At 37.8% G+C, this 27,300-nt stretch overlaps 1 protein-coding gene across 2 annotated transcripts in view; it reads right to left on the reverse strand.

The window, feature by feature from the left end:
• Positions 1 to 308: 308 nt before the first annotated feature.
• Positions 309 to 27,300, reverse strand: part of CSRNP3 (cysteine and serine rich nuclear protein 3) — a 98,772-nt gene continuing 71,780 nt past the window's right edge. For both annotated transcript variants that reach the window (XM_063400608.1, XM_063400609.1), the window contains 4 exons: positions 27,104 to 27,274; positions 15,644 to 15,903; positions 11,348 to 11,644; positions 309 to 9,862 (listed from right to left, as the gene is read on the reverse strand). In XM_063400608.1, the coding sequence (XP_063256678.1) occupies positions 8,819 to 9,862; positions 11,348 to 11,644; positions 15,644 to 15,903; positions 27,104 to 27,274 (1,772 nt within the window). In that variant the 3' untranslated portion in view covers positions 309 to 8,818. The remainder of the gene's footprint in view (positions 9,863 to 11,347; positions 11,645 to 15,643; positions 15,904 to 27,103; positions 27,275 to 27,300) is intronic.

Here is a 27,300-nt window from a genome sequence, read left to right on the forward strand (position 1 = left end):
TATAGACAGTAGTATCATTAAAGGGCAAATGGATATACCTAAGAAGGCATTTGTTTATTTAATTTAATTGAATACAAATATTTAGAAACAGAAACACACACAGAGAAAAATTCCACATGAACTGCTTCTCCTTATGCTATCAGACTATCAGGAATGGGAGAAATGCTTGAAATTTCACAGAGTGCCTTTGGAGGCTCTGTGGGTGTCAGGAGGAGGTGCAGTATTAACTCTGCCTCTCGTGGGTGAGAGAGGCTCTCTAGTGACTGCAGAGCAGAAATGAGACGCACAATGCACTGGCAGCCAGGATGTAACGTAGAAACCCGGTTTACTTCATTGCAAACAAATGGACAATATATATTGTACAATATAGAATAAAAATACAGCTGATACAAGTGCCACTAATTAACAAAAAAACCTAATGTTAAGACTTAAAAATGCTCATTTTTTGGAATATATACACTGCAGTAATAAGCCACAATAAATACATCAAATTTCATATCATTCATAATAAATACCGAAAATATAAATACAGAAGATACAGTTAATTTGAATAAATTATTACAACGTAAGATCTAGGTTAAGTTCTGTTGAATATTATTGTAGCTTATATTACCCTTTGGCATCTTTGATGTTACAACTTATTTAAAAAAAAGGAAATTGAGGAAATACGTAGTTCATGAAGCTTAAAATTATTTCCATATACAGATTTTAAGATTAACTTTCTTTCCCTTTGCTTCTTCAAACAGTTTAAAAGCAGCAATCCAATTAAATATCTTGCTTAATAGTTGAGACCTCCATAATTTTAGTATGCAAGATCATCTGTAATGGAAAATGTTAAGTATGTAACATAATTATTTTTCTCAGAAATTAGTAACGGTAGAAGTAATGTACAAATTTTAAAGTAATGGCTGCAATTACACAATTTTACTAGTCCCATTTGAATGGATTACCTGTCTGAAAGACCATCAACTTAAGTGCTTCTGAATTTATGCCACAGTGTACTATTTACCACTTGCCAACACAAATTTCAAAAGCAGTTTTATATTCTTGTGGGGATATATATATATATATATATTTGTATGTATACAGAGAGAGATGAACCTGCTAAAAGACAGGGTTGGACTAGACAGTGTGAATGTTAATACAGTCTGTTAAAACAAAACACTTTAAACATATAAAAGATAATGTGTTGTTTCTGTTTTGTGGTTTTTTTACAAAATTTCTATTAGTTATAGATTGAAACAAATCAAAATAACCAATTGCCATGTTTTAACAAGTTAACAAGTATTAACCAGTACATTTGTATTAATAATTTTATTTGTAAAAGGTTATTACACCAGAATGCAATTTAACTTAAAAGATCAACTTTACTAAGACAATATTACAGGCTGAGGATCTTAGGAACAGTTTTGTAATCTACAGATCTTGACTATTTTTGCACTGTTAAATGTCTAGCGCTTATTTTACATCAAACACTTTTAAAACATATTTCACAAACTACACTTCAGACGTATTTCCATAGAAGTGCCTACAATCAGTCAATTAAAAGAAGTGCCCAGTTATTAAGCCTTGTTTACACGGGCATTTGAGACCTGAAGTATTTGTGTGAAATGGCTTGAAAAAAACCAGTATGCTTCTGGTTTTAAGAACCAGCTGCCAGTGCACATGATGATCGTTTCAAGAAGCTGAAAATTGGTGCTGAATCTATATCTGAGACTCACAAATGGTTCTTTACAGTGATTCCCCCATTACTCCAGCAAGGTCAACCTTCATCCACAATTCAATTTCATTCTTAAGAACGTATTTTAGAAGTTTAAAGATGGAGAAACCTAAAACAATTACCTGCCATAATGTACTAAGCCTCATTTGAAAATGGCAAGATAAAATGCTGGTAATAGGACATTCTGTCTTTGCTTTTAGCATCTCTTGCTAGCTGAGAAACTGGGTATGTGAGAATACATGCCTGGGAGCAGAGTTAAGTAAAATAATTTTGAACTTGTCTTTGAAATTGCCATCAGCAAAGAGTGATATGGTAGCAATGCTTCTAGGGTGTTGCTTTTTAGTTTTTTTACCCCATGCATTTGGATAAGTCTTTTATTTAATAGCCGCCTGTGTAGCTCTGGTCTGGGAAAAACATCATTTCCTGTTTCCACTGAGTTTGTGTTTGGTTACAATATATGAAATAACAGACACGGTTTTTTGATCTAACATGGGCAAGCTTGTAGTGAATGTCCATATACTTTTCCATCCTTGCTCTGAAGAGATCTTAATTTGCCTTTTTCCTTCTTTTGTTTTAATATGCTTTATTTTTCCCTTTAGAAGAAAAATAATCCTCATCAATCTGCCTCTGGCCTTCATTTTTCTTTTCCTCTAAATTGTTCTTTCTATCCTCCCTGCACTCAATCAAGTGTTTGAAGACAAAGTATTATCTTGATCCTTGTATTAGAATAATGTTGTGCATTTGTATCTTCCACCATTTTCCCTATCAGGAAAAGCTAATCCCATCTTCATGGTTAGTTGGAAAAGTAAACAGTTAGAGAAGAACATACATGAGAGACAAATGTTTTTTGACTTAGGTCTACTGGACATTCATTCATGAAACAGAAGTGTCATTTTTAAGCTCCAAATTAAAATAATTGTGTTAATAATGTACAAAATCTACCTTCTGGCTTTGTTCCACCCCCAGCCTTGGATGAAGGACTGTGATCTCAATTGAAAAGGTGCCACACAGAGCACCAGGAATATGGTTCTGTGGTCAGTGGGACCTTCTTAGGGGTGGGTGTGCCTAACCTTAAAGACAGCAATGGGGCAATCCATATTTTAACTCTCAGAATCACAGAACGGCCTGGTTTGGAAGGGACCCGAAAGGCCACCTAGTTGTTCAAAACCCTTCCCAACCTGGCTTTTCAAGATCTCATTCTCAGCACAAATGACAGTAGAGCTGTCCTTGTACTCCATTTTAATGAAAAGTCTTACTGTACAACAGACCTCCTGGACACAAACAGGAAGAAGGAAGGAATTAAAAAGAAAATACTAAGGCTGTGAAACAGGTGTTTTCATAAAGTGGATGCTCATATAAAGTAAAATTCTTGGTATCAGCTATTACGGTAGCAGAAAAGTCCTCAAAGATTTTATAACTTTTCTCCTTAAGTGGAAATACTCTGGCACATTTATTAGCCAAAAAATTAAAAGCTGCCTTGGATTTAGGAGAGGGAAGAGACAGTGAAAAAGGAAGAACTTGTGAAGAACTCAAGAATGTGTTCAGATATCTTTAAAACTACATTGCACTTCATCACTTCACAATATTTGTACTTTGGATTTGACACTTCTTGGAGAAAATGGATAATAATTTTCACATGGACAATGATTACAGAGAATAGCAAAATCAAGACTATTAAAAAACCTTGGAACACTGAAAAGGCAAATGCTGAGATTTCTCATACCAAGGAACATGTAAGTCAGCTAGACTCTGTTTTGAAAATAACAGCTTTCTACCATTTTAAAAAAATAGGAATCAGATTTAGTATTTTAGAAATAAATTCTATAGAATATATTCTCTGAGTTAATTCTAGATTTTCAAAGTATTTTACATCAACTGTCCTGCAACCATAATAAAGCAGATGGTAGAATTATTCTTCAGTCTCAGCGGGAAAGCGTAACACTCCTGAATGCTTAAGGATTTTCCATATCATCCTCCTCTGTTCCCGACTGTTTCAGGAAATAAAACAACTGGCACAATGAACATTGGTTGATAAAACTCGAGAGCTGTAACAGTGGAGATCCTTATTTAGCAAATGCCTTTTAAAAGGGTATCATGGGTCTGTCTTGCTTTATGTTTGAGTAAGGACACCTGCATTGCTACAGGAGCAGCCTAGACAAGGAGTTTCAACTGAGAGAATTCAGCTGGCAAAAGAAGACAACATGCAGAGGAATAAGACTGCCTGTTGCTGCCAAGTATGGTGTTGCAGGAAAACTACAATCTCGCTGCTCAAATGTTAAGCACTAGATAGGTAAATGTTGTATATTCAACACAGCTTTTATTCTAATTTTTCACTGTGAAATTTACTTTTTAACTTCTGCTCATTAATTGAGTCCAAGGAATGGAGAACTCATTTCAGCTGTGTTCCATGTTCGTGAAAAATTTCTGGCCACTTTTGAGCTGGGCTGGGCTTCATTTGGAAAGCGACATAGTCTACAGTAGAAAATTTAGTTATGATGCCAAAACAAGAGAACAAAATGTTATTTTACCTGTTCTATTGAATTATGTTTTACTCGAGTGCCTCGAAGTACATCACAAACCACAGCATGGAGAACGCAAAGACACAACAGGACAAAGGCAAAGTCTCCTCTCTCTGAGCCCAGTACTCTCTATCCAGTGTATCACATTTCTGTCAGGAACACCTGAGCTAATAAAAACCTTTATAGACGCTCAGCTTCGCACACAAATATATGTGTGCGATCTTTAACAAAGCAGCTGTGTTTGTGAAGGTACTGCCTGGGAGGCAGGGAAAACAACATGATCAGTTTATTAGGCTATTTATTGAAATAAAACAGCCAGATCAGGTTAGGATCTGGGCTGGGATCAGTCAGCAATCTAGTGAGTAACAGCACCACCAATACCAGACAGGAACCTGCACGTGAACCACAGGCAGGATCCCACTGTGAACAGAGCAGGGGAGCAGCTGAACCTTATCTATAGCAAGTGGTAGTTACTATGGAGTGGAACCAGTGGCCTTAAAATAAACAAATGTCAACTCCAATTGTGATTCACTAGCAGGAACTTATGTAAATGAAAAATTGTGAAGCTTAACAAATCTAGAATTTTCTGATCTAAGTGGCATACAGCTCAGCAAAGAATATTAGAAACTTCCACTGACCAGCTTTTAATTTTAAGGATGTTTCAAAGGATATGAGTTATAGCTCTTAAACAACAACTGAAATCGTTGTAATCATGCCAACAAAATTCTAATTTCATGTCTAACATCAATTAAAGCTTTATATATCTTTAACAATGCACCTTTTTCAAGACAGGTGAATCTCACCTTATAGGCAAAAAGGCATGTGCTTTTAGGTGCTGTTCCAGTAATGGTTTGTGTGAAAATTCCAGTTTATTTCAAGAAAGGGAAATGCTTTTGTTACGACTCATTTTTGTGAGCGATGCAATATAATCAAAAATATATACCGGGCTTCTTGGAAGTCTTAGAAGTGTTTATCAATAGCCAAATATCTTGGAAATAAATCTGATTAAGACCATCAGTAAAGTACGTATTTTCACAAATAATACACTGTGTTGATAAGCAAATACTGCTGGATATCATTTAGCAACATAATACTTTTATCAGACAGAAACAGCCTACCCAAAATGAAAGGACTGGTTATCAACATGAATATTAATCAGCTGGGAAATTGGATACAGCATGTATTATTATATACTAGTCCAGAAAGTAACACTGAAATATCTTCCATCCCATGACTTAAACTTACTTTTCCTTAAATGAAAAGTATGGGTTTTTGTTCTAAAAAAAAATATCAAAGTTTAATCAAGTGATGGGAAACTTGACTCTCACCTGACTTCTACATCCTACTCTAGATTTCAGCTAAATTAACCCACCTGTTTTGCTCAGGGTTTCGACTATTTTTTTTCACTCTAGTCAATTTATACATGCTAGAAAAGGCTTTAGCTTTGCTATTTGCTGGCATGGATTTGGCTGGGCAACAGGTTTAACCTGTATTGAAAAAAAGAGAGGTTACTGGGTTTTTTCTTCTGTATGAGTTTATCTCTGTTAGAAGGCTTGGTGGTATTATTAATAATAGCTACCAGTTATTATTAATAATAACTCTTCATGAATTATAAACCGACTTGACTTTATAACTTGCTGTAAGAACTAAAGATTTCTTTACTTTGTATCTTGAGATCAAATCTTGATCACAAAATATCATATTGCATCAAAAGAAAAGTATTATTAGCTACATTATTACCACCTAGTAAATTTATTTAGGAACCAAGTTGAATTTATTCAGCTTAGATCTTTATCCTGCACGTTTTACTTTTTGACTCCCAGGAATGAGCTACTTCAAACATGGCAAAACAGTGTATCACAAACGCTTTGTATCGTCCCTGCTCGCTCTTCCTCTCTCTTACAAGGTACTGCCTGTTATCCTGCACTGCAGGCTTTACAGAATTTGGCTGTATGCACCTGTGACGCCCCAATGGCAGGGAACATGCACATTCAAACACTCAGAAGTTTTTACAGATACCAGTATTACAGAGGACTGGGATTGGTGCCAATGGAAATAGTAAATACCCATCACCTCAAGATTTAAAACTAGCTGAGAAATATTTTGTAATGTTAATCACTTGTGATTGCTGATATTATTAAAGATATTTTTTCATGTGAAAGCACAGGGGCCAAGAAAATAACTTCTGATTGCTCAGTAAGGGCATGCATAACAAAGCAAAAGATTTCATTTAACTTTCCCCTGAGAGAAATACTCCAGTAAAGTGTGTGTGGTTCTCCAACACACTCTGAAGTTAAAGAGCTGCTACTGATCCTCCTCTATTGTCCCAGCTGAAGCAGAAGAGATTTGTGCTTTTGGTGCTGGTGTTCAGGGAGAGTGCCTAATTTAAGCCTGCTGTTAAAGCAAGACCCCTACATACACGGACTTGTTACATTTGCCCTTAGAATATCTTGAACAAAATAATCTATTCTTAAGTGCAGAATTTTAAGGATTAGCACGTGTTTTTTTTTTTTAAGTCATGGGTATTTGCTGTATGGTATTGGAGAATACAGGCACTTACCTGGCTACTCAGCCTTAGAGAGAGAGACTAGAGTGGTGTGTGACTGAGGAGCAGAGGCTGTGGGATTTCTCAGCCAGATCACCAACACGAGTGCGCCTTCCCAGGAGATGGAACACGTTGCAAGTTTGGAATCCAGTCTCTAGAGAACTAGACTTTTCAATGCAGTTCATATAAAACATGTAGGACTTCTTGTGGAAACAACTAAATAAAAAACCATTCCAGCTACTACATGGAGTAAAAATATTTTGCTAATTTAGCATAAATATGAGAAATCGCTTTGCCCAGATTTCATATAAAAACAATTAAGTTAGCTCTTTTTTTGAAAAGCGTATTTTACATCGGCAGTTTTTCTACTGGAGTACTGTACATGATGTTTTAAAAGCTTCCAACCAGAGGAGTCACTGTTACAGAGATAAAATTTACACTGTGTTTACATGCACACTGTTAACCATCTAGATTTGACACAGATAAAAACTAAGATGCTGATCCTTATTTTGACAAACAAGACAGGCCTACATTTCAATTACTTGATGTATAATAAATGAAATTTCAGTATTAGAAGAATAAAAATGCTGAAATAGATTTTGAAATCAAAATAAGGCAGTGCAGAATTATCAGTGCAGAGAAAAGCTGGTTCCTATGCCTCCTTTTCTAGACAAAAGCAAGGTTGTTTCATAACGGTATTTTCATTCCCATTTCATTTAAAAACAAGTGTAGCACAAGATAATGGATATCCATATGATGCACATGTTCTTTTGCTTGCAGACTTTTGCAGGTACAAAATTTCTGAAGCTATTTTTCCTCACTGAATGGACTGTTTCTTAATAAGACCAAATGGTACTAAATTTGAGATACAATCAGAAGTCCAAAAAGCCAGTCTTGTATTTCATAAAAATTTAGGCAATCCTGACACTTGCACATTTTTTTTCCGTGCTTTATTTAAACTTTGATCAGTAAGGCTCTGCTTTTATAAACTGCATACTAACATATTCATAAACTGGCTTGGTAAAAACGTACAGGTTTTGTTACAGTGAATTTTAAGATCCTACGTTGCCTCAGGGTCTGGAGCTATGGCATTTCTCCCAAGAGGTTCACAGTTCCTGCAGTTCGTACAGTACTGCAAAGTGGCACTAAAGTGCGTAAATGTCTGAACCGTGGCTGGGCTGAAGGTGCTGTGAGCTTAAGCTACTGCTTTCCCAATATATACAAGATTGTTTTTCTTTGGGGAGGGGGTACTAGCTCTGGAATGCCACTGATTTTAGTTTAAATGGAGGATTGTCTACCTTTCTCTATTCTAGAAGACGTAAATGCTCCCTTTCTGACTCTTCTGTTTGTCAAGAACAATAAAAGAGAAAATAGTACACTCTAAAAATGTGTTTCAAGATGATTTATCAGAAATGATTTTAAGAAAAAATAAGGAAGGATACAAGGTACTCCAGATGAGAAGTGGACATGCTCTTCGTAAGCAGCTATGGATCTTATGCTCAAATGAACATGCTGTTCCTTTTTATCAAAACATGAATCTTAAACTACCATAAATAAAATACATACAGTACAGAACAATTAAAACCTTTTTTTTTTTTGTACAGTAGTTACTTTTACATTAAACTTACCATCTTTTCAGATATGTTGAAAATTAGGACTCTAAACATGATTATTTCAAAGTATCATTTTTAACAATCTTGCACAGGCCCGACAGTCAAACACATGAAGCTGTGATTCAGATAGCTTGGCAGGTTTCACATATGTTCATAGGTAGGCTACTTTGAAATATGTTGGGTGTGTTTTTTACTTATCTGTTTAATTTTATCAAAAAAAGGATTTGATTATTTTTATTTAAATCTTTACATGAACTGGTTTTGTGCAATACCACTGCCAGTGTAGCTTGCGAAAACAAAATGTTTCTGGAACATTCACTGTAGTCCAAGTGCTGTCTACCTCTTAAAAAAGTAAGCTTCTAGGAAAATCCAATGGGAGTGAATTTTAACACAGGAAGTCAGTCCTAGAATAATTTTGATATTAAACAGGTACTGTCTCTACCACTGGTGATTTGATGCACTCTTCGTGCAGTCTGCTCTTTTCTGGGAGGTTTAGTGAACTCTCAGCACGGTGTTCTTGCACATGACCGCCACCATTCAAGGCTGAAACAAAGCCATCTGCAGAAGGAGCTTTCAAGTAGGAGTGAAATTCCACTGGCGGGTGACTGGGCCTATGCTCAGTGTATAAACTGTTACAGGGAGCACTGCCATCCCCTTCAGAAGAGGAGCAGCAAACAATCACTGAGGGGTTTGCAGAGGGGTAATGAGGGCTGCTGAAAGTTTCCTCTGATTGCCGTGTGTAGTCAACAAACTGTTCTGAAGTCATGTTGTAAGGCACCAGAGAAAGACTACCGTTCTTGACAGCATCCCTTTCTGAGTAAGTCTCACCGATCTGGTTAGCAGTGCCAGCAACGTGGTTCTCTATTTGGTAATACAGAGTTGAAGAGTTAGTATAGTATGAGGCATTTTTAGAGTGGTTTTCATGCACAGCAGTTCCATCAGAGTAGCAAAGGACAGAAGGAAGAGGCACCATATCAGCATGGGAGCTCATACTTTCCACAAAATCATCTGCTTTTTCTTCCTCCTCATCTTCCTCCTCATCTTCCTCTTCCTCTTCATCATCATCTGATTCACTAGGGGCTAAACTCTGTGTACTAGAATCTGTAACTCCGCTACAAAAGCTACTCCCATCTTCCTCTTCCTCCTCTTCCCCTGGGCAGTCCAAGTCCTCGGCTGACTGGGAATGCATAACTGCAGCCGGGGGTTCAGTTTCAATCTCAAAATTTTCTGCAATTGAATATTCAACTGGGTGGGGTCCTGGACTCATGGAACTACTGTGTGCACTTATCTCAGCGTGACAGCCATTGAGCGCTGGAACTTGCTGCTCTCTATTTTTCTCCAATTCAAGTTTCATTATTGTGTGCAAAAAGTGAGTCCGTACACGGATGGGGTTAAATTCGATTCTACCTGCTGTATTGCTACACCCTTCCTTAGTGCAACCGCATGGGAAAGACATACGATCCACCTTTTAAAAAAGAGAATACACATTAACAACAGGAAGCAAAAGCCTGGCGACATGACAGAACCTAGACAGCCTAGTGAAACACAAAGGTGAAGTGGGATTCACCTTGAGAAGTGCCGGCAGAATTAGTCAAAGCTAATCAACAGTCAGAGAGTCAGCCCTAGAGTTAGCGGTACTGAGAGAACAGTAAAGGGCCTGGACATGCTCCACTATTGCAGAGAAGGGGAAAAATGATTCTGTTCCATAGGTGAAAGTATTACACAGTGGAACAAAAGATAGGCAGCTTTTCAATTTCTCAATTTGCTACAGCTTTACTTCATTTTCTGCTCCAATCCAGGCTAAAGCATTACCAGAAACACCTCAAAATTCGGTAAAAATCATTGAAACTAAACACCCATTGAAACAAAATGAATGATATACAGAAACCTTTATAAAGTAACCAATGGGGACACCTGAGCTGAGAACATAGGAACAAAAACTCAAGTGCGTTTTCAAAGGCAATCCAGTCAATTCTAGATGAGATGTTGCAAGCTCAACAGACTGGGCACAGGACTTCTACATCTAATATCTTAAATTTTTGAAAATGCGACTGAATGCATGTGTTGGCAAGTTTGATTAGACAGCCTAAGGTCTGTGACTTTCATCTGCACTGTAACACCTAAACATCAAATATGCACAGGAGAACCACACAACACAATCCAGTACATCCTCCCCACACGTGGAAACGAAAACAGGAACAGCAAAGAGAATGTATTATCTAAAATAGCAGAGAAAGTTTAGCTTGGATTTACGAGATGATGAAAAATGCATTCAGGAAGAAAACTCAGCTGCACAACAGCAACTCAGCAGAACTAGCACAAAGATCTTTTAGAGAATGCTTTGGGGCATGTACAGCTGACACTACGTAAATGTGCAATATGAAATACCTCTTCAGTCTGCAGAGGAAAAGCTTACCTGCTACATTAGCAGATACCTTTTTACTGCCTACAAGCAAACCAATCATGCATAGATTTTAAGTATCATGCATGTTACATAAAGGGCAGTATAGCAAAATTTCATTTATTGTTTCCCACAGAGTTTGGACTGTAATTCACATTTGGAGTGTCTGCTAATTGTTTCTAAAATAAAAGGTAATATCCCTCCTGGAATCTGCAGGCTACTTATTCTTCTGCTGTCTGCGTCTGCCTATTTAGATAAAGGCCTAAAAGGAGTATGATGAGCAGAATACTTGTGTAAGAACAAAAAAACACCCTAAGCCATGTATGTGCCTAAAATCATAGTAAAGATATTTTAGGAGATTGTATTGACTGCCCACTACACATCCTTAAAATGTGGCCTTAAAAAACAGGTTGGACATCCACAACTGTTACTGCCTAATACTTAATTTTCGATTATTCCAGTTATAACTTCAAGAACAGAAAGTACACACGTGTGCATGGATACACCCTTCCCCAGACAATAAATAATGACAATAATGTAGGCATTTACCTGACATTTTATGCCTGCAAGGCTGCAGGTGCAAGTTTCTGGGTCACAGAACACACGGCAGTCACAGCCACAATCCTCTCTGGACAGGCGGATGGCTCGCAGCTCGTGCTTTTCCTCCACGTCGATCTTCTTCACTCCGGAAGCTCGCAGCAACGCCCGCCGCTTTTTTGTGGGCAGGGGTTGGAGAAAGAAGTACTCATCGACCTCAGTGTTGTCCAGATCAATATCATCATCAGAAATGTCATCCAGAGTCAGTGTATTGGCTTCCTCGGATTCCACCGTACCGTTCTTTGTCATCTGTTGCACAGAACAATCAACAAAGTCCTTAGACGACGCTCACACGTAGGTCATGTCATAGACGTGTCTGTGTGAAATGCACCCTCAATGTACAAAGCTGCATGTAAAAATCCTGCATGACTGCCAGGGAGTTCCAGAAAATGATCACAGAGAGAATGACCCGGCATTTCTTTCACATTTAACACATGAATTAAATATGCTTTTTAATACCAGGCTTGTAATGAAGGTAAGAAATTATCTGTTCTTTATTTATCTAAATTTATTGTTTGCCATTAGCTGCTAGGTTTCATAGCTTTCTGAAATTCTAGTCTTTTCTGTATTGTTTGACAAGATAATTTCTGAGACTTTAACTGATTCCTGTCTCTGAGCTCTCTGATATTCTTAAATATCCCTTTTGAGATAGCAATGATACTAGTGACAAGGGTTCAGGTAATGATGCATCACAGGTTTGTAAAATGATGTATTTTATGCGCTATTCCATTTTCTGTTATGCATTTCACATTACCCTGGTAAAAGAGGGGGTAATAGCTCCTCAAACAGTTCTGCCTGGCCCTGGGACAAACAGGAGATTATTTACAGCAGGTATTTCAATGTATTAGTTAAGTAAGGTAGGAAAAGCAACATTAGAAGTCATCCTTTTTCCTGTACATTCCTGAGAGAGAGAGGTAAATCCACACAGGGATTAAATGCATCTTGAATTAGCTGCCTGAAGCCAATACCTTACCATACACACAACTCAGCCTGAATATTTCAATCCAGAATGGCACTCTTGCTTATACCTTTTCATTTTACATTGGCAAGAATGTACTTATGTTTCTTTGCTTCCTTTGTTTGTTTGTTTAATATATAATAGGGGAATGACCTACCTAAGAAATCTGATTTCTCTAGTTTTATGTACACAAGGCTCAAACTACTCCTTAAACAGATCATTGTTATTTAATCTAAGTTTGAAACTGTGGAGGGAGAAAAACTCTAATCCCTGCTTCTGTAATTAGTTTACTAATTAGTTTACTATTTTATTCAATTACTGTTTAATACAAATTAACTTTTAGGGCTCTTACCCATGAGGTGAATGCTGTAACTGGTCAGCACACAAAGGCACCTACAGAACCATACCAATCCTGTCACATACTTCTCCTCCTCCTCCTGCAAATCTTAATTACTTTGCTCCACAGCAGCAGAGCATTAAGGACTGGCCTCCAGTGATGTGCTGAATGCCACATGCATCCAGCAGGCTGGAACATCAGATGTGTGGCACCAGCCAGCAGTTTGCCATTTCAAAGCTCCTGACTCCTTTGCAAGATGATTTCCTTGTTGTCTCCTCTATTTTTTTCCTCCATTTTGCCACATAAAGAACAAATTAATTAATAAAAGGAAACATTTCTCAAAAAAGTAACTGGGTAACTACAGAGGGAAGAAGATTATCAAAAAATACCAAATACGTTTTCCAGAACTTCAGGGGAACATTAAGCTCTCTTGATTGTCATAACATTGTTCATCTGAATTAAACTTGGTATGTAGATGGGTAAATTTCCTCATAGATCTAAAGGTTAATATCATAACCACAGAACAAAGGCCAATGAATATGTGAAGCCTTTGGGTGAAATTCAGTCCCATTCAGTAAAACAGGAAAAATGTAGGATGGACTTCCTAGCTGGAAGTTATTCCTTATGGCTTCCCACAAAGGGAACCTACTGTGTCCACAGACCAGGGAGCCTTAACATCACTAGTCTCATGCCAATAATGCTAATTCAGGAGACATTATGAATAAGCAATAAGGACTCTTTTAGGTAATTTTCTCAAATGATTACCCTGTACCTTTCATTGGTAAGATGGCTTCTACATCCAGAATTTTCACACTCCGCTGCTAACAAGTGTTTATGTTCCTGTCAGCAGTGTTTACATCAAAGTGCTGGTAGTAAATAGCCAAAGTGACTTGAAGATGATTTATCTGTGTTTAATTAGAGCTGTTTCTTATTTGGCCCTTTGCTTTTAGCAACTAAAACAATAAACAGTACCTAATATTATGGAAACTCCATTTCAATATATTTGTGTATTTTTATCTTTTTTAAACAGGTTCTACAGGAGCAAATACTTTCTACCCACCAATTTGCATATTTTAATGCAATGCAAAAAATAAAGAAAATCCCAGGGAAGCTAAAATTAAAAACCACACTGAAAATGTTACTTCCTATTCACATAATGGTTTTCAAATAGAAAAACCTCCAACTAAACTTCGTTGTACTCCATTTTCTCATTTTCTTAATTTTTCTGTAATGTACAGTAATTTTTAATGCGAATTCTGATTAGCACATTTTCATTAAATGAATAATAATTTTGCTGACTGCTGACACTGTCACCTTAGAATGCCACATTTCCTTTTTTATTCATTAAGAAACTATGTGAATGACCAAGCAGCTCTTCCATCTCTGCAATGAAAAATCAGCAAGGCCCTGTTTTCTTAAGCAGACAAAACATGTTCAGTGCTTTACAGTGACTCTTCACTAATTCAGCAAGTCCTGGATTTTCTTTTCGTGTTTGAAGTTTTCTTTATTTTTCAAACCCAAGCACATACTCAGGGATGTAACTAAACTGAGGTTAATGGACTAGTTAAAACAGGAAGTTTTCCGTTGCCTATTTTTTCATACATGCTCCAGATGAAGAGGACTATTCTACTCTAGTAAAAGATTTAACACCAGTAAGATACAAATAAAGAATGCAAATACGGCTCTCCTTATTCACTGAATACTTACGAAGAGATTTTGCAGAAACTTAATAATCATCCACTCAAAAAAGTGACTGGGAAGATGGAAAAACACGTATTTGGAAAAAGAGCAGAAAGGGTGGTCTGTGTCCCCAAAACAGACTGGGCTGAAGTGAAATAAGTTAATGAAGAAAGGGCCAAGAGAGGGGTTAGGGAAGGATGAAGAGCCAAGCTTCAGTGCATAGAGGCTAAAAGGCCTCATCTACTCTTTCAAGGTAAATAGGATCTGTGATTTTCTTGATTTACTTTCTAGCTAAGGAAAGAGAAGTGAAATATTTGTATGCTTGACTATTCTTTACTCACTCCACTGGGGATTCCTCTCTTTGAGCTGATTCTTGGAAGTCAGCCAAGGGATCTACAGCTAGTCATCAGTTACAGAGCACAATTCACACCTGATGCTCTGAAAACCCTGTGATGCGAGATGTTACAGGTATAACCTCGATCAAGGGATAAGTCACTAACACTCTACTAGCCTCTGGTTTCCAACCTGTCCAAATACCTGCCTTTGATTTGCCTTTGTCCTGCGTGTTTTATGTTTGTATGTATGTATTTATGTTGTATGTATGCTCTAGGTGAGCCCTGCTTTGGCAGGGGCTGTTGAGCAGATGATCTCCAGAAGTTCCTTCCAACCTTAAAAATTCTGTGATCCTGAAAACTAGCTTGACTTGTTCTGACTAGCAACTGATATAGCTGGTTAATTTAACTGACACATTTCTTCTTTAATGGACGTTCTTTGGCATAATAGTACAGACACACAATCATAATTGGTATACTGCAAATAAAACCATTTTAATATCATTGTTTCACACTTTTTTCCCAAATTCACTCAAGTTGGCCAAGAAAAGAAGCTTTCACTTTCTGTACCTATAATGTTACCATTCCCTTCTCTAATAGGCTGTTGGGCTTAGAAGACTCCTTCTCTTCCTGGCATTTCCAGACTTCTGCTGGACACCCTGTTCAAGGCTAACTCACACCAGTCTTGGCTTTTATTTTCCTCTCTGTTTTCTACAGAGAGTAAACAACGACCTCCCTGTAAAGCACTTGGAGGTACAGCAGTAACAAGAGCACTTGGTGTAATCAAACAAAAATGCATTAGAAAACCCAGGAAAACATCCATTTCAACTGAAAATGGAGCTTATAGAAGGTTTTGTTTAACACACACACCTTGGGCCCATATAGCTCTGACACTGTTCATTTAAATTAGGGCAGAGACCAAAGTCTTAGACAAGTTTTACCTTTAACTTCAGAGAGTTGAGTTTCTCCTCCCTTAGATGCTCTCTCAGCATCTCCCGGTGAAGCCTCTCCTGCTCCATGGCAAACTCCCCCAGTGTATACTGGCGCACACTGTTGTGGCGAGTGGACATTCCCAGGGTGCTTCCTCCTTGGCTGGGAACGCTGGTGAAGCCTTGCCTTCTCGTGAAGTAATAGACAGTAACACAGTTAAAATGGACATTTTTTGTTCTCTTCCTCTTCTCTCTCTTCAGGATTGAAGATGCTGGAACAGAGGCAGATTTCAGTGTGAATGGTAGCTTGCAGTTGGGTACCAGATGTGTTAAGGGAAAGGAATTGCATAAGGGACAACATCTGACTACACAGACACCGTACTCCAAGGTGAGAATAATGAGAAGATAACGTTAGAAATATTTACCACATATGCAAACCTAGGAGCCACTACAAGCTGTTGCAGTCATGGACACCACTATCTACTTCAGAACAGAAATACTTGGCCAGGAAAGTTTTTCTTTCCCATCACACCATAAAAATATTTTATTATTTTACCAAGGAAGCAACCAAATACCAGCAAAGGAAACCTCTTTCAGTGTCACTACACAGAGATGGTGATCCACTGACTTCCACCTCCTCCAACCCCTGCCAAAAAAGTTGCACAAGGCAGCAGAGATCGACATCACTACAGCACTGACAAGAAAAGATTAGTACATCCTATAATCTAATTTGTGATAAATTCATGTTGGGAAAACTATAAAAGCAGTATGTTTAGTGTTTCATACTGTCTCAAAAATTCTTACCATCATCATCACCACTGAATGATACAGAAATAATTCTGACTTGCAGTCAGACCCACATTGGTTTTTTTTAACCTTCATCCTTTTTTTTGCTGCCATCCACTGAATACGTGTGTGTATAAATTCTAATGTGTAGAATTCTGACAAAAATCTAGTATTTTCTAACTCTTCTCTGATTCCACTCATACCTGTGCTCAGGTTAATAAACACATGCAGTAACATATGAAACTTGTCTAAAAATAAATGCCAAATATTAACTGTTCAATATTCTTCTTTTGGTTCTACAGACAGCAACTCCTTCCCATGACACCGATCTATTGTTTCTCATTGATAACAGCTGCATGCCTTTAGAGGAAATAAAAGACATGCAAACCTTAGAGAAAGGGAAGGGACACTCCTTGATTTTTAAGATGAGCAGTCCAATTTATTTGATATGTTGCAAAATAGCAACAGGTTGTTGAGAATGCAGCTTATAGGTCATTGCTCTGCAGTTTGTAGGCAACAACTGCAGGTGTGTGCAGGTATGAATGAGAGACCTCATTACCAGGATTCATTCAGTAAAATGTTTTAAAGGGTGCCTGACCATTCTTGAATGGCTTGGAATCATTCTATAAAAGCAGTAAGAGTAACAATATGTACACTGATAACCTAGAATTCCACCATTTCTACAGATGGGATGAACTTGGCCTTCAGGTCTGGTTTCGTAACAAGTCTCTATTATTCATAGAACATAGTTCAGTCTCTGTTACTGTTATGTTGTGAAATGTTAATCACCACAAACGTAAATCCACAAACTTCTACATGAAATGAAACTGTCACAATCCGCAGCATCATCTACCAAACTATGTGAAACCCAAGTGTATTAGAAAATAAAGTCCTGTATCCAAATTACAGACAGTGTATCCTACAGATATAACCGCAGAACTCTTCTGTGGCTCAGTAAAACACTGAAACATGACTACTTTTCCTAAATACTAATAAGCTGCTAAAAGTATGGTTTGCTATGTAAATAACAGGCACTTCAGACCTCCTGCAGGTATGTTTGACTATAAATATAAAACAAATAAATAAGATCAGGTCCTGTTACTCACATGCTCCCAAATAAAGTGTGCTACAAAAAACGGTGTAGGATGTACAAAGGGAAATCAAAAGACAAATTCTATTACATTAGACATATTTAACTTACATCCAAGTTGAAGCAAACCTCATACCAACAGAGCTTGTCAAAAGTGTTTATAGGAAGCCTTTGGTGAGAGGAGAGGGTATTTCATTAGCAGAATAGTTGATAGAGATGTATCAATTTTGCATGATATTAAACACAGTTTTAATGTGCTGTTCTTTTTCATATCAGAGTTCCAACAAAACTACCTTTAATAAAACCAATTTTTTAGCATTTGTAAGATGGGGTAATTTTCATACTGAAACATGCTTTTTCAATATAACATAAAAGCAAATACTCTCAATCAGAACCTGCACTGCCAATATGCTCTAATACATAAGAAAGTGCATATTAAAAAAACCCCTTTTTCTGCTGCAGGAGGTATCTAAGCCATTCTAGGGTGCATCCAATTTCTGATATAACAGTATCAATGTTATTTGGATATTAACTGGATGATGCCTCTATTTCAGAATAAATACTGGCAGCTATTGAAAGGCAGGCAGCTTTTTCACCAGATAAATGAACCAGTTACAAATGAAATGAGAAATAAAACTATTATAAAATACTAAAGAAAAGAAAAGTTGCTCTTGAAAAAAAATATATACACATATGTTTCATGAAGAAATCGAAGGTAACTGCACCTGTAAATCTCACAAGTTAGAGAATCACACAAACCTTTGAATGCTCATCTGTAAACCTGAGTATCTGTGACACAGGGTCTGTGCTGCCAGTAATCTGGTTTAGATCTTAGCTGTGGAACTCCTGACAGGGCTGCTTTACTGGCAGGAATGAAAAATGCTGCAGTAAAAGCACTTTTGTTTTTTTAAAGTCTGTCAATCTCTTTGTGGTAGAGACACTACTTCATACTAATGGCTAAACCTAAATAAATTACCCTTAAGTTTTATTCACACACTAACATTAATAGCTAAATGAAACTAATCAGAAGAGTTTGTGATTTAGTTACTCCCAGATGGAAAAAAAAAAAGAATGTTGTCTTGATAAAAACTAGATACCATGAATGACCTTTTACAGTAAGTGTGTTTTTGCCCATGTGTGTGCACCAAAATTTAGAACATGAAATTCATGCACTGCCATACATTTATGCCTAAAAGTTCAGTCAGCAATCTCTCAGTAAAGACTGCAGATGTCATGGGCTGTCTTAAAGAACCCACTAATGCACGTCTTCAATTTTTTATAGTTCTTATCAATTTCAGTAACTGAATTGTCAACACCATAGCATCAAAGTTGCTTGTTTGTGTGGGTTTTTTTGATACATCACTGATTAAAACCGTGCCAAAATAGAATTAAGCTGAACTTCATGAAAATACATATGGTAACTGCTCCATCACTGGCACTGTAAATTCAGCACTGGATTGAAGACTTGGATGAAGACAATGTGAGAGCTGGCGTGCATTTGTTGTAAAGGCCATTAAAGTTTGTGATGTTATTTACTAACGTTAAGAGTTCTGAGTCAGACAAATTGTATGACACTCTGTAACTCAACATGCGTGTAAACATTCAGAGCCCTCAAAATATGTGGGATTATTTTATCTAGAACACATTCTATCGTTTGGTAGAGTTCACTGAAGGGCAGAGTTAAGGCCCTGTGAAGAACTCCACAGTCATCTCCTGAATGCTACTGTCAGGAGGAGTTAGAATATATTCACATTTATGTGAATGTTGTTTCCAAGAACAGATCTGGCAGGAGCTGCAGCAGTTCACAGGATTGTATGCATTACTCAAAAGCACAGATTAGAATGTCAGCAAGGAGACATGAAAATTGTGACCACCTCAGCTACCAAGGACACGGAAAGAAGCACAGTCAGCACTGCAAAGCACTGTGTTCTTGTCTATTACACTTCCTAAAAATCTCTGAGCAAAGGGCTGGCTGATGTGAGCTCAAAAATAACATAAAATAATATTAGATATTGAATGGAAATGTTGAACATTTTCCAATGTCAGGGACAAAGTGCTCTATAACTGATTCAAACCCTTTGCTTCAAGGCAACCAAAACAGAACTACCACCTTATCAAGAATCAGGGGCATTTATTATTTTGATGCACTGCACCTTACACAGTATGTTAAATCTGCTGGAATCACTGCTAAGGACACTGCTTAACTCAAGACAGAGCAGAAGAACACACAAAATACGTATGTTCTGATCTATTAGAAAACATGAATATACACCCAGCAAAATTTACTGAAAATTTGAAAAATTTGGGGTTTATGATATTTAATCATTTATTTCTTATCTCTTGGTAACAGGTGTCATCATCGGCCCATCCAACTCCCTAATCCCATGAAAAGTAGTTTTCTAAAGGGGAAAATCAATATTTCCACTAGCAGTCCAACGTGTGCTTAAAAGAATCACCTAAGTTCCATCTGTATATGAATAAATTATAACTGATGCAATAGGTAAGCAAGAGCAGTAATATGCAGGCAGACTGAAACAAAGCTCTCCTGGCTGACTCTCTCATACATGCAAGGCACAGTGCAGCAGCACTGTCCCTTTGCCTTTCAACATCCTCGTTTTCCAAGCCAGGCAGTGGAGCTATCGCAGCGTGAAACCTGTGGAAGATGCAGCACTCCCTCTGCATGTTTAGTGGCTAAAATGCAATCCAAACCTCCACCTAGGAAAAGCACTGCTCTAGCTGTATTCATCCACCAGATGAAAAATCCGCTTCTTAAATTTTATACAGTCCTGATAGGAATGACATTTTAAGCTCATCATGTTTTTCTAACATTTTTTACCCAGAAAACTGTTAGTTCTTTGATTATGAAACTTAAATGATCTCAGTTCTGGCTGAAGTCCAAGACATAAGCACTTTCCTCTGCTGTCTCAGCTATTCTCCTGATGTCAAAGACATTTAAAATAAATGTGAACCATATGGCTCCTCAGCAGATTACTCACACTCCTGCATCAATGAGGGCAAAGCAATTCATTGTCACCAGCGAGAAATATCTTAGGCACATGAAAATTTCAAAAGGCTGGAAAAAACATGTGTGAAGCAGCCTTTTGGATTAAAGCTCTATCTTAAACCAGTGGAAATGCTGCATTTCTTACATTCTACTACCTATTTGTCTGCTTTTTACATACTCAGTGTCACATAAACCATTATGGCAAGAAGGATTAGCACCATTCTCCACCTGCCCCATGACTTTCCATCCAGTGTTTCATCAAGTCTAACAACACAGAATAGCAAAGCCTAATCCCTCCCTGTAATCCAGGTCAGAACACTGCCTGTAAAAGCCAGCTTGCTTCCCAACCCTCACAGAAGACAGAATCTGGGAAAAGGTTGTATCCAGAAATTGCTTCTACCTCTTTCTCTTACCTCTCCTTCTTTCCCACTGTCTTCCAAAAGGTATTTTCTAAGAGTCTCCATACACTCTATTTACACGTTTCCTACCTGAATGATAAAATGCTTTTCCTACATGCTGGAAATCTAAATTAAGAGGAAATCCTGTGACATAAAATATACCCTCCAAAAGAAACATGTAGTTTTGAGGACAAGGGAGGTATTTTCTATAAGAAATTTGAATCTGGAAGTCTTGAGGGGAACTGCATACTCAGGTGCAAATTAGTGAAAATTTGAGAGAAGAGGGACAATGCTGTGGAACACCACCACCTACCTAGAGCACTTCACCACTCTATCCTTCTAGTAGCTTCCCTTCGGGTAAAGCCAAATATAAATTCACCCCATAGGAGGAGCTCAATGAAATGGTTTATTTATTTAAGTCACATTTGAAATTTATTTAAGTCCCACTTGAACAGGTTTTTTAAAATTTCTAGCCCACAAAGAAGTCTGACACGAATAGAGAGAATTTAATTTTTATTTTAAGCATTTTACATCACTGCCAAGGGTTTTGTCTGAAATCTCACAGAAATGTTTAATTGTTAGGATGCATACTAGAAGCTGGAACTTGACCATTAAAATTTCAGTGAAAGCCCTAAGTTTACTTCCTCAGCACCCTCTACCTCAAGAGTGCTTTTCTGTGACATCCATCAGACTAGTCCAGTTTCTCCATTCTGCAAATATCATCAGCCTGTGGGGAGGAGTGGAGATGGTTAAGCGCTCTCTGACTCCCCATTTCCTCTAAATGCCAGCTGCTGTTCCACAGATGATTATTGCTGACCTTGGCCCCAGCTTTGCGAGGAGCAAGGTCCTGCCAGGGATCCCTGTAGGAACACCCTGCACAACAATGGCACTCGCTGAGCTCTCCTGTGACACTACAGGCAATCCTTTGTCCCATCCCATGTGTGACTTCAGTGAATGGCATTTCATACAAACACAGACTCCCATTCAGCTGACTGACACTTTGCATTTACAAACGTATTTTATGTATCTATCATGAACATCTTCTGACAGAACACTTTTGTTGGTTTTCTAAGCCAACAAAAACATCATGCAAGGCAAAAACTGTCTCTCTGGTTGTACCAGAGAACTTATTTAAAAACACAGGAAGATAATTAGTTGCACAAATCATTCTGAAAACTAGTAGGAGCCTGCCTTATAACCCCTCTTTTCAATTTTTAACAATTCTCACCAGTATTCCCCATTCCAGATGAAAAGATGCTTTCATGGTATACCCTGTCCTCTCACTCTGTGTGAGTTTGAGCAAAGACATTGCCCAACATTTCACTGAATTTATTTGCATTTCTTGCTTTTGAACGCTCAGATGGGCTGACTTATTTTAAAATCAAATACAAGAACCTCTCAACCTGTTAGAATTTCATAACATGAGTCAACAAATAGCAGTAAGAATATATTCCTCATGAACAAGAAAATTCCAAGCCTTGTTGCTGGCAACAGAAATAACTGCAAGATGTTGAAAAAAGGAATGCCTGCATTTAGTTAAACGTAAGTGTTTTCCCATAGTAAACCAGTACCACCACTTCTAACTCACTTAGATTTCTATCATTAACCAGCAATTAAACACACAGCTTAAGTTCAAAGCTCAGGCAGTGTCTTTTGCTATTGACCTTGGACCAAATGAAACTTTATCCCTCTATAAATATAACTCAGGAGAAAGCTACACATTCCTACGGATTTCACACTTTCTCTCCCATTATTCATGGCCACATAGATGAGGCAATCTCAGTAAATTAGCAACTCTACAAAATTCAAATAGTACTTTACAGGGCATATTGAAGGAACTGCAATAGGGATGTATTTGTTTTCAAATTCCCCATTATCTTTAGCAGCAAAATCAAAAGATGGCAAGAGCACTTAGAGACCAAAGTATTTCCTCAGAGCCCTCAATGACCTGCCCCATTCCTAATGAACCTAAGTACATCCAAAAGCAGTCTAAAGACTGTACCCTAATTAGGATGGGACCTATGATTACAGCCCCAGGATAACCTTGCTCATGACAGTGATAATGTTAATGGCAGTAGAGAGATAACTGATGGAGACTATCAGCCAGACTCTGAGATGGCACCACCTCCTGTTGGTGATAATCACCTTATCAGATAAGCTGCTGCTGGCCATCTCAAGTGACTCTGCAGGCGAGGAAGAGAAGTAAACTTTCAGCTACAACCCTGAAGTTAAAATGGCAGAGGAAAGCAGCAGCTCCTCATGTTTCTTAGGAGATGCATCTATGATTAATGTGCTATGGGGAGTTATTACCAGCACCGAAGTGCAAAAGACAGGACTTCACAAGGTCCCCACAGGTCTTTCACTTGTATGTGATTCTGTAAGCTAAGTTTAGATATCCTGTATCAGAAAAAAACACCAAGCATTTAGAGGCAGGTATCTCACCAAAGCCAGGAGAATCACAGAATCAGCAAATTATTAATGTTGGAAAAGACCTCCAAGATCATCAAATATAATTTTAGACTGAATACCACGATGCCCTTTAAACTGTATCATGAAGTGCCATGTCTACTTGTTTTCTGAACATTTCCAGGGATGGTGACTTCTCCACTTCCCTGGGGAGCCTGTTCAATGCTTAATTACTCTTTCAGTGAAGCAATTTTTTCTAATATCCAGCCTAAACCTCTCCTGGCACACTTTGAGGTTATTTCCCCTTGTCTGTGAGAGGAGACTGACCCCCACCTTGCCACAACCTTTCATGGAGTGGTAGAGAGCAGTAAGGTCTTCCCTGAGCCTCCTGTTCTCCACTGAACACCCACAGCTCCCTCAGCCGCTCCTCACAGGGTTTCTGTTCCAGACCCCTCATGAGCTCCATTACCCTTCCCTGGAAGGGCACATATTCCCCCACGGCTGAGCAGTAATGAGGAATTCAGTGTTCCTCAGTGCACACGAACATGGGAATGCTCAGGGTGCTGTACTGACGTGCTCCAGTCAGTAATTCCAGGTTCTTCAGCTTGCTGTGGAGCAGATGAAACACAGCAGTGCGGTGCCAGAACTGAATAGGGCAACTGAAAGGAGCTCCAGTGGCATTGTGAGTGCCCCAGCCCTGTACTCCATGTATGCCTAAGTCCTGACTAATACTGTACATGCATGCCTGGACTGCTACTTAGGATGAGCATCCTTCCTTCTGATGTGAAGGCAGAGCTGTGAAACGAGACAAGCATGTGGACTAGCTAGTAATATGCTTTGGCATCCATTAAACTAAATCTGCAACGACTAATGACCTCCAGAATCAAACTGAAATTGCTTCAATAGATTAAGAAAGGTAAGTAAAATACACAACAGGGATTATATCTGCCACCAGTAATGAAGGTACTCCATCAGCATTTGCTAAGAGATTTAAAAATGTGCACATCTGTAAAAATACACACATCTAATCAAGAAAATGCTAATGGTAAAAGTTGTCTATTCTTTACGGACTGTAATTTTTATTTACTGACTTAGAGGCCTGCAACTTAGGCTAGGGATTTATTAATTTCTTCTTGTTGCTGTCTTTATTTGTTTAAATGGCTATATCATTAAAGAAACTCTGTACTTATCCCTGTATAGTAGTCACAAGCAATAGCACTTAGGACCATCTCAGTCGTGCTTTTTGCCATCACACTACAGGGTTAATGGCTAAGAACAAAGTTATCTTCTGGTAGTTCTGCCCCACCTGAATGATCCACAGAGGCTGTGTGCCTCATTTAGCTGGCAGGTTAAACTGACTTTAAGACTAATGGAGCAGAATTCTTGCTAGGCTCCCATTTATCTGACCCAATACATATGGTTTCAAGAGTTGTGTAAATACAGGGATGCATCAACTGTGCTGGATGGATTTATATAGAAACTGCCTGCTTGCTGAAGTGCGGAAGAGGTTGTAGTTACAAGCAATTTAGAATTATCTCTTTGTCAAGTCAATTAGAAAGAAAAAATAAGACTTAGAGGACCCTGTTAGGTTTTGGGTTTTTTTAGTTCTCAATTTAAGAATTAATATATAGATCTTGATGCTGACGATAGGTCACACAACCCTCTCCCCGTTTTCAGTCAGTAAAAGAGAGTTTATAGTGAACTTAATATTCACCTATATGAAAACAGACCAAAAAAAGACAGCACACAGGGTCTGACAGTGTCTCACTAAATAGAACAGAAAATGGTGTAACATGTCAGGAAATAGCTTAGGAAGATAACCTCCATCAAGGGGGTATTGAGGCATGTAAGAGAGGCAGGAAATATCACCAGGGTTTTTTCTGCAGTGTCTCTGTTCAGTCTGCTCACTGAAAAAGTCTCACAGAACTCAACCTTATATTTAGATTCAATTATTCATTTTAGAAGAGCTCTTGCCTTTTATTATGGAAGATGAATGAGCTTAAAGCATGAACAAAATACCTTCCAATGTACACTGTTAACAGTTTTGTTTGTATACGTTACATGGGCATGTGATTTTCAGGTGAGTATCACTTAATAGCTCTTAAGTAATATAGGGGTTCTGTATTTGATTTCTTGGCATTTAGGCTGGTACATCTATTAAAGACATTACTTTTTTAAAAATACTATCAATGGACACACAAACTAATTGCTCTATTTCTGTATCACCGACATATTTTAAAAAAATCTAATACGTACAATTTCTGTATGTATGTGAGTGCACATATAGATAAACATTTCTTATTCTGGCCACAAATATCTCAGTTAGATAAACCATTGACCATAACACTGAAATAATGTAGTTTCTCTTACAGAAAGGGTAGTTCCTTTAAATTAAATTATTTATTATGTCAACTACAATTAAATTTATTGTTTCATGCATGTACTACAACTTCCAAGTTTGTCCCTTTCATTGTATCACCTGTGCATGTATTCACAATAAAATTGTGGTCTTCTGTGTGGGTGGGAATGACTTTGATATAAGAAGCCTGTTTTCAGTCTATGATGAATAATCAACTAACTTCTTCAACAGATAAAATGTTAAAGTAGCAGCATGCGGATAATATTGTCACCATGACATTTCTAAATAACTATCTCTTTGGTAGTATTTAAAAATATCTTGGAGACAGTGGTTTACTGGTCACTTACTCCTTTGTGGCATTTCAATAAAATAGGTGCCTGACTAGCACTGCCTCTTAAATATCATAAAGCACCTCAAGCATGTTCCATGTAAACCCATTTCCAAAGCCATGCCTGTCCCTCCTGTGCACAGGAATGTTCCCTACCAGAGCAAAGAGGAGTCAGACCCTCACATCCAAACACCCGCTCAAACGAACAGCAGCATCTGCTAGATAAGTCAGTTACAAGAACATTCATATCACATGCTACAGACATGATTCCTAGGCACATCCAAAGCACTCAGTTACACGGACCACACTCTGTACAAGAGCAGTGAGGAGCCTCACCTTCTCCTTGGCTCACAGTTTGAAGGAATATCTCCATAGAGGAGATCTAAATGCAGAACAGCAGAAGGAGACAAATCCCTGCCTTTTAGAAGATGCAGTTCACTATTAATAAATAATATAACCACCTAAAACAAGTATCACAAACTGCAAATATAAACTGTAAATTTATCATTCTTAGAAATATATACTGCAAATGTACCTTGGCTAACTTAAGACCAAATTCTTATTTGTACACAAAACCATTGAGAAATACAGACATATCCTCTGGTACCTGAAACGTAGAAACTGCTGAAATAATGTGGACTATATGTAACATTCACCAGTTCCAAATAAAAGAAAGCTTATATTGTTTCTAGAGAAGAACTCTCACCAATACTGTATTACAGAGAGCTGACAGCTGCAATACATTCAGCTAAGGAAAATAAACAAACTGAGCTAAAGCACTTTCCCTGCAGTACCTGTTCGAAATATTTTGAACACAACTCCTAACATTAACTACAAACAGGTACATAATTCAAACAGCAAATAGGCAGGAGCTTCCTGACTTAAAAGACTTTAAACTTTTACAACAACAGTCAAACAGACAAGAAGTCAAAAGAATGTGAGAGTATTTTACTAAGTTGTTTTGAGCAAGTCACAAATTGAACATCATGGAGAGACTGTTTTATGATCTGTTCAATTAAAAATCATCACGGTTATCTAACCACAAAATTTATTTTATTTTGAGAAACAGGAATAATTTGGGTACACAGAGTTAATACTTACGGGTAAAATGATTAGAAGTGGATGGATTGACACTATCACCACTGTCAGCACTTTCACTGCTAGAAATGTCATCATCTGATTCCCTCACAGAGGAACAAGGTGAGGAGCCATCAACTTCTTCAAACTTCCTCTTTAAAATTCCACTCATTGCTGCAATGCTGTCACATGTACCTGAAACAGGAACAGAGGCAATGAGG

The sequence above is a fragment of the Prinia subflava genome, chromosome 6 (assembly GCF_021018805.1).
Source record: "Prinia subflava isolate CZ2003 ecotype Zambia chromosome 6, Cam_Psub_1.2, whole genome shotgun sequence".
Classification (NCBI taxonomy): domain Eukaryota; kingdom Metazoa; phylum Chordata; class Aves; order Passeriformes; family Cisticolidae; genus Prinia; species Prinia subflava.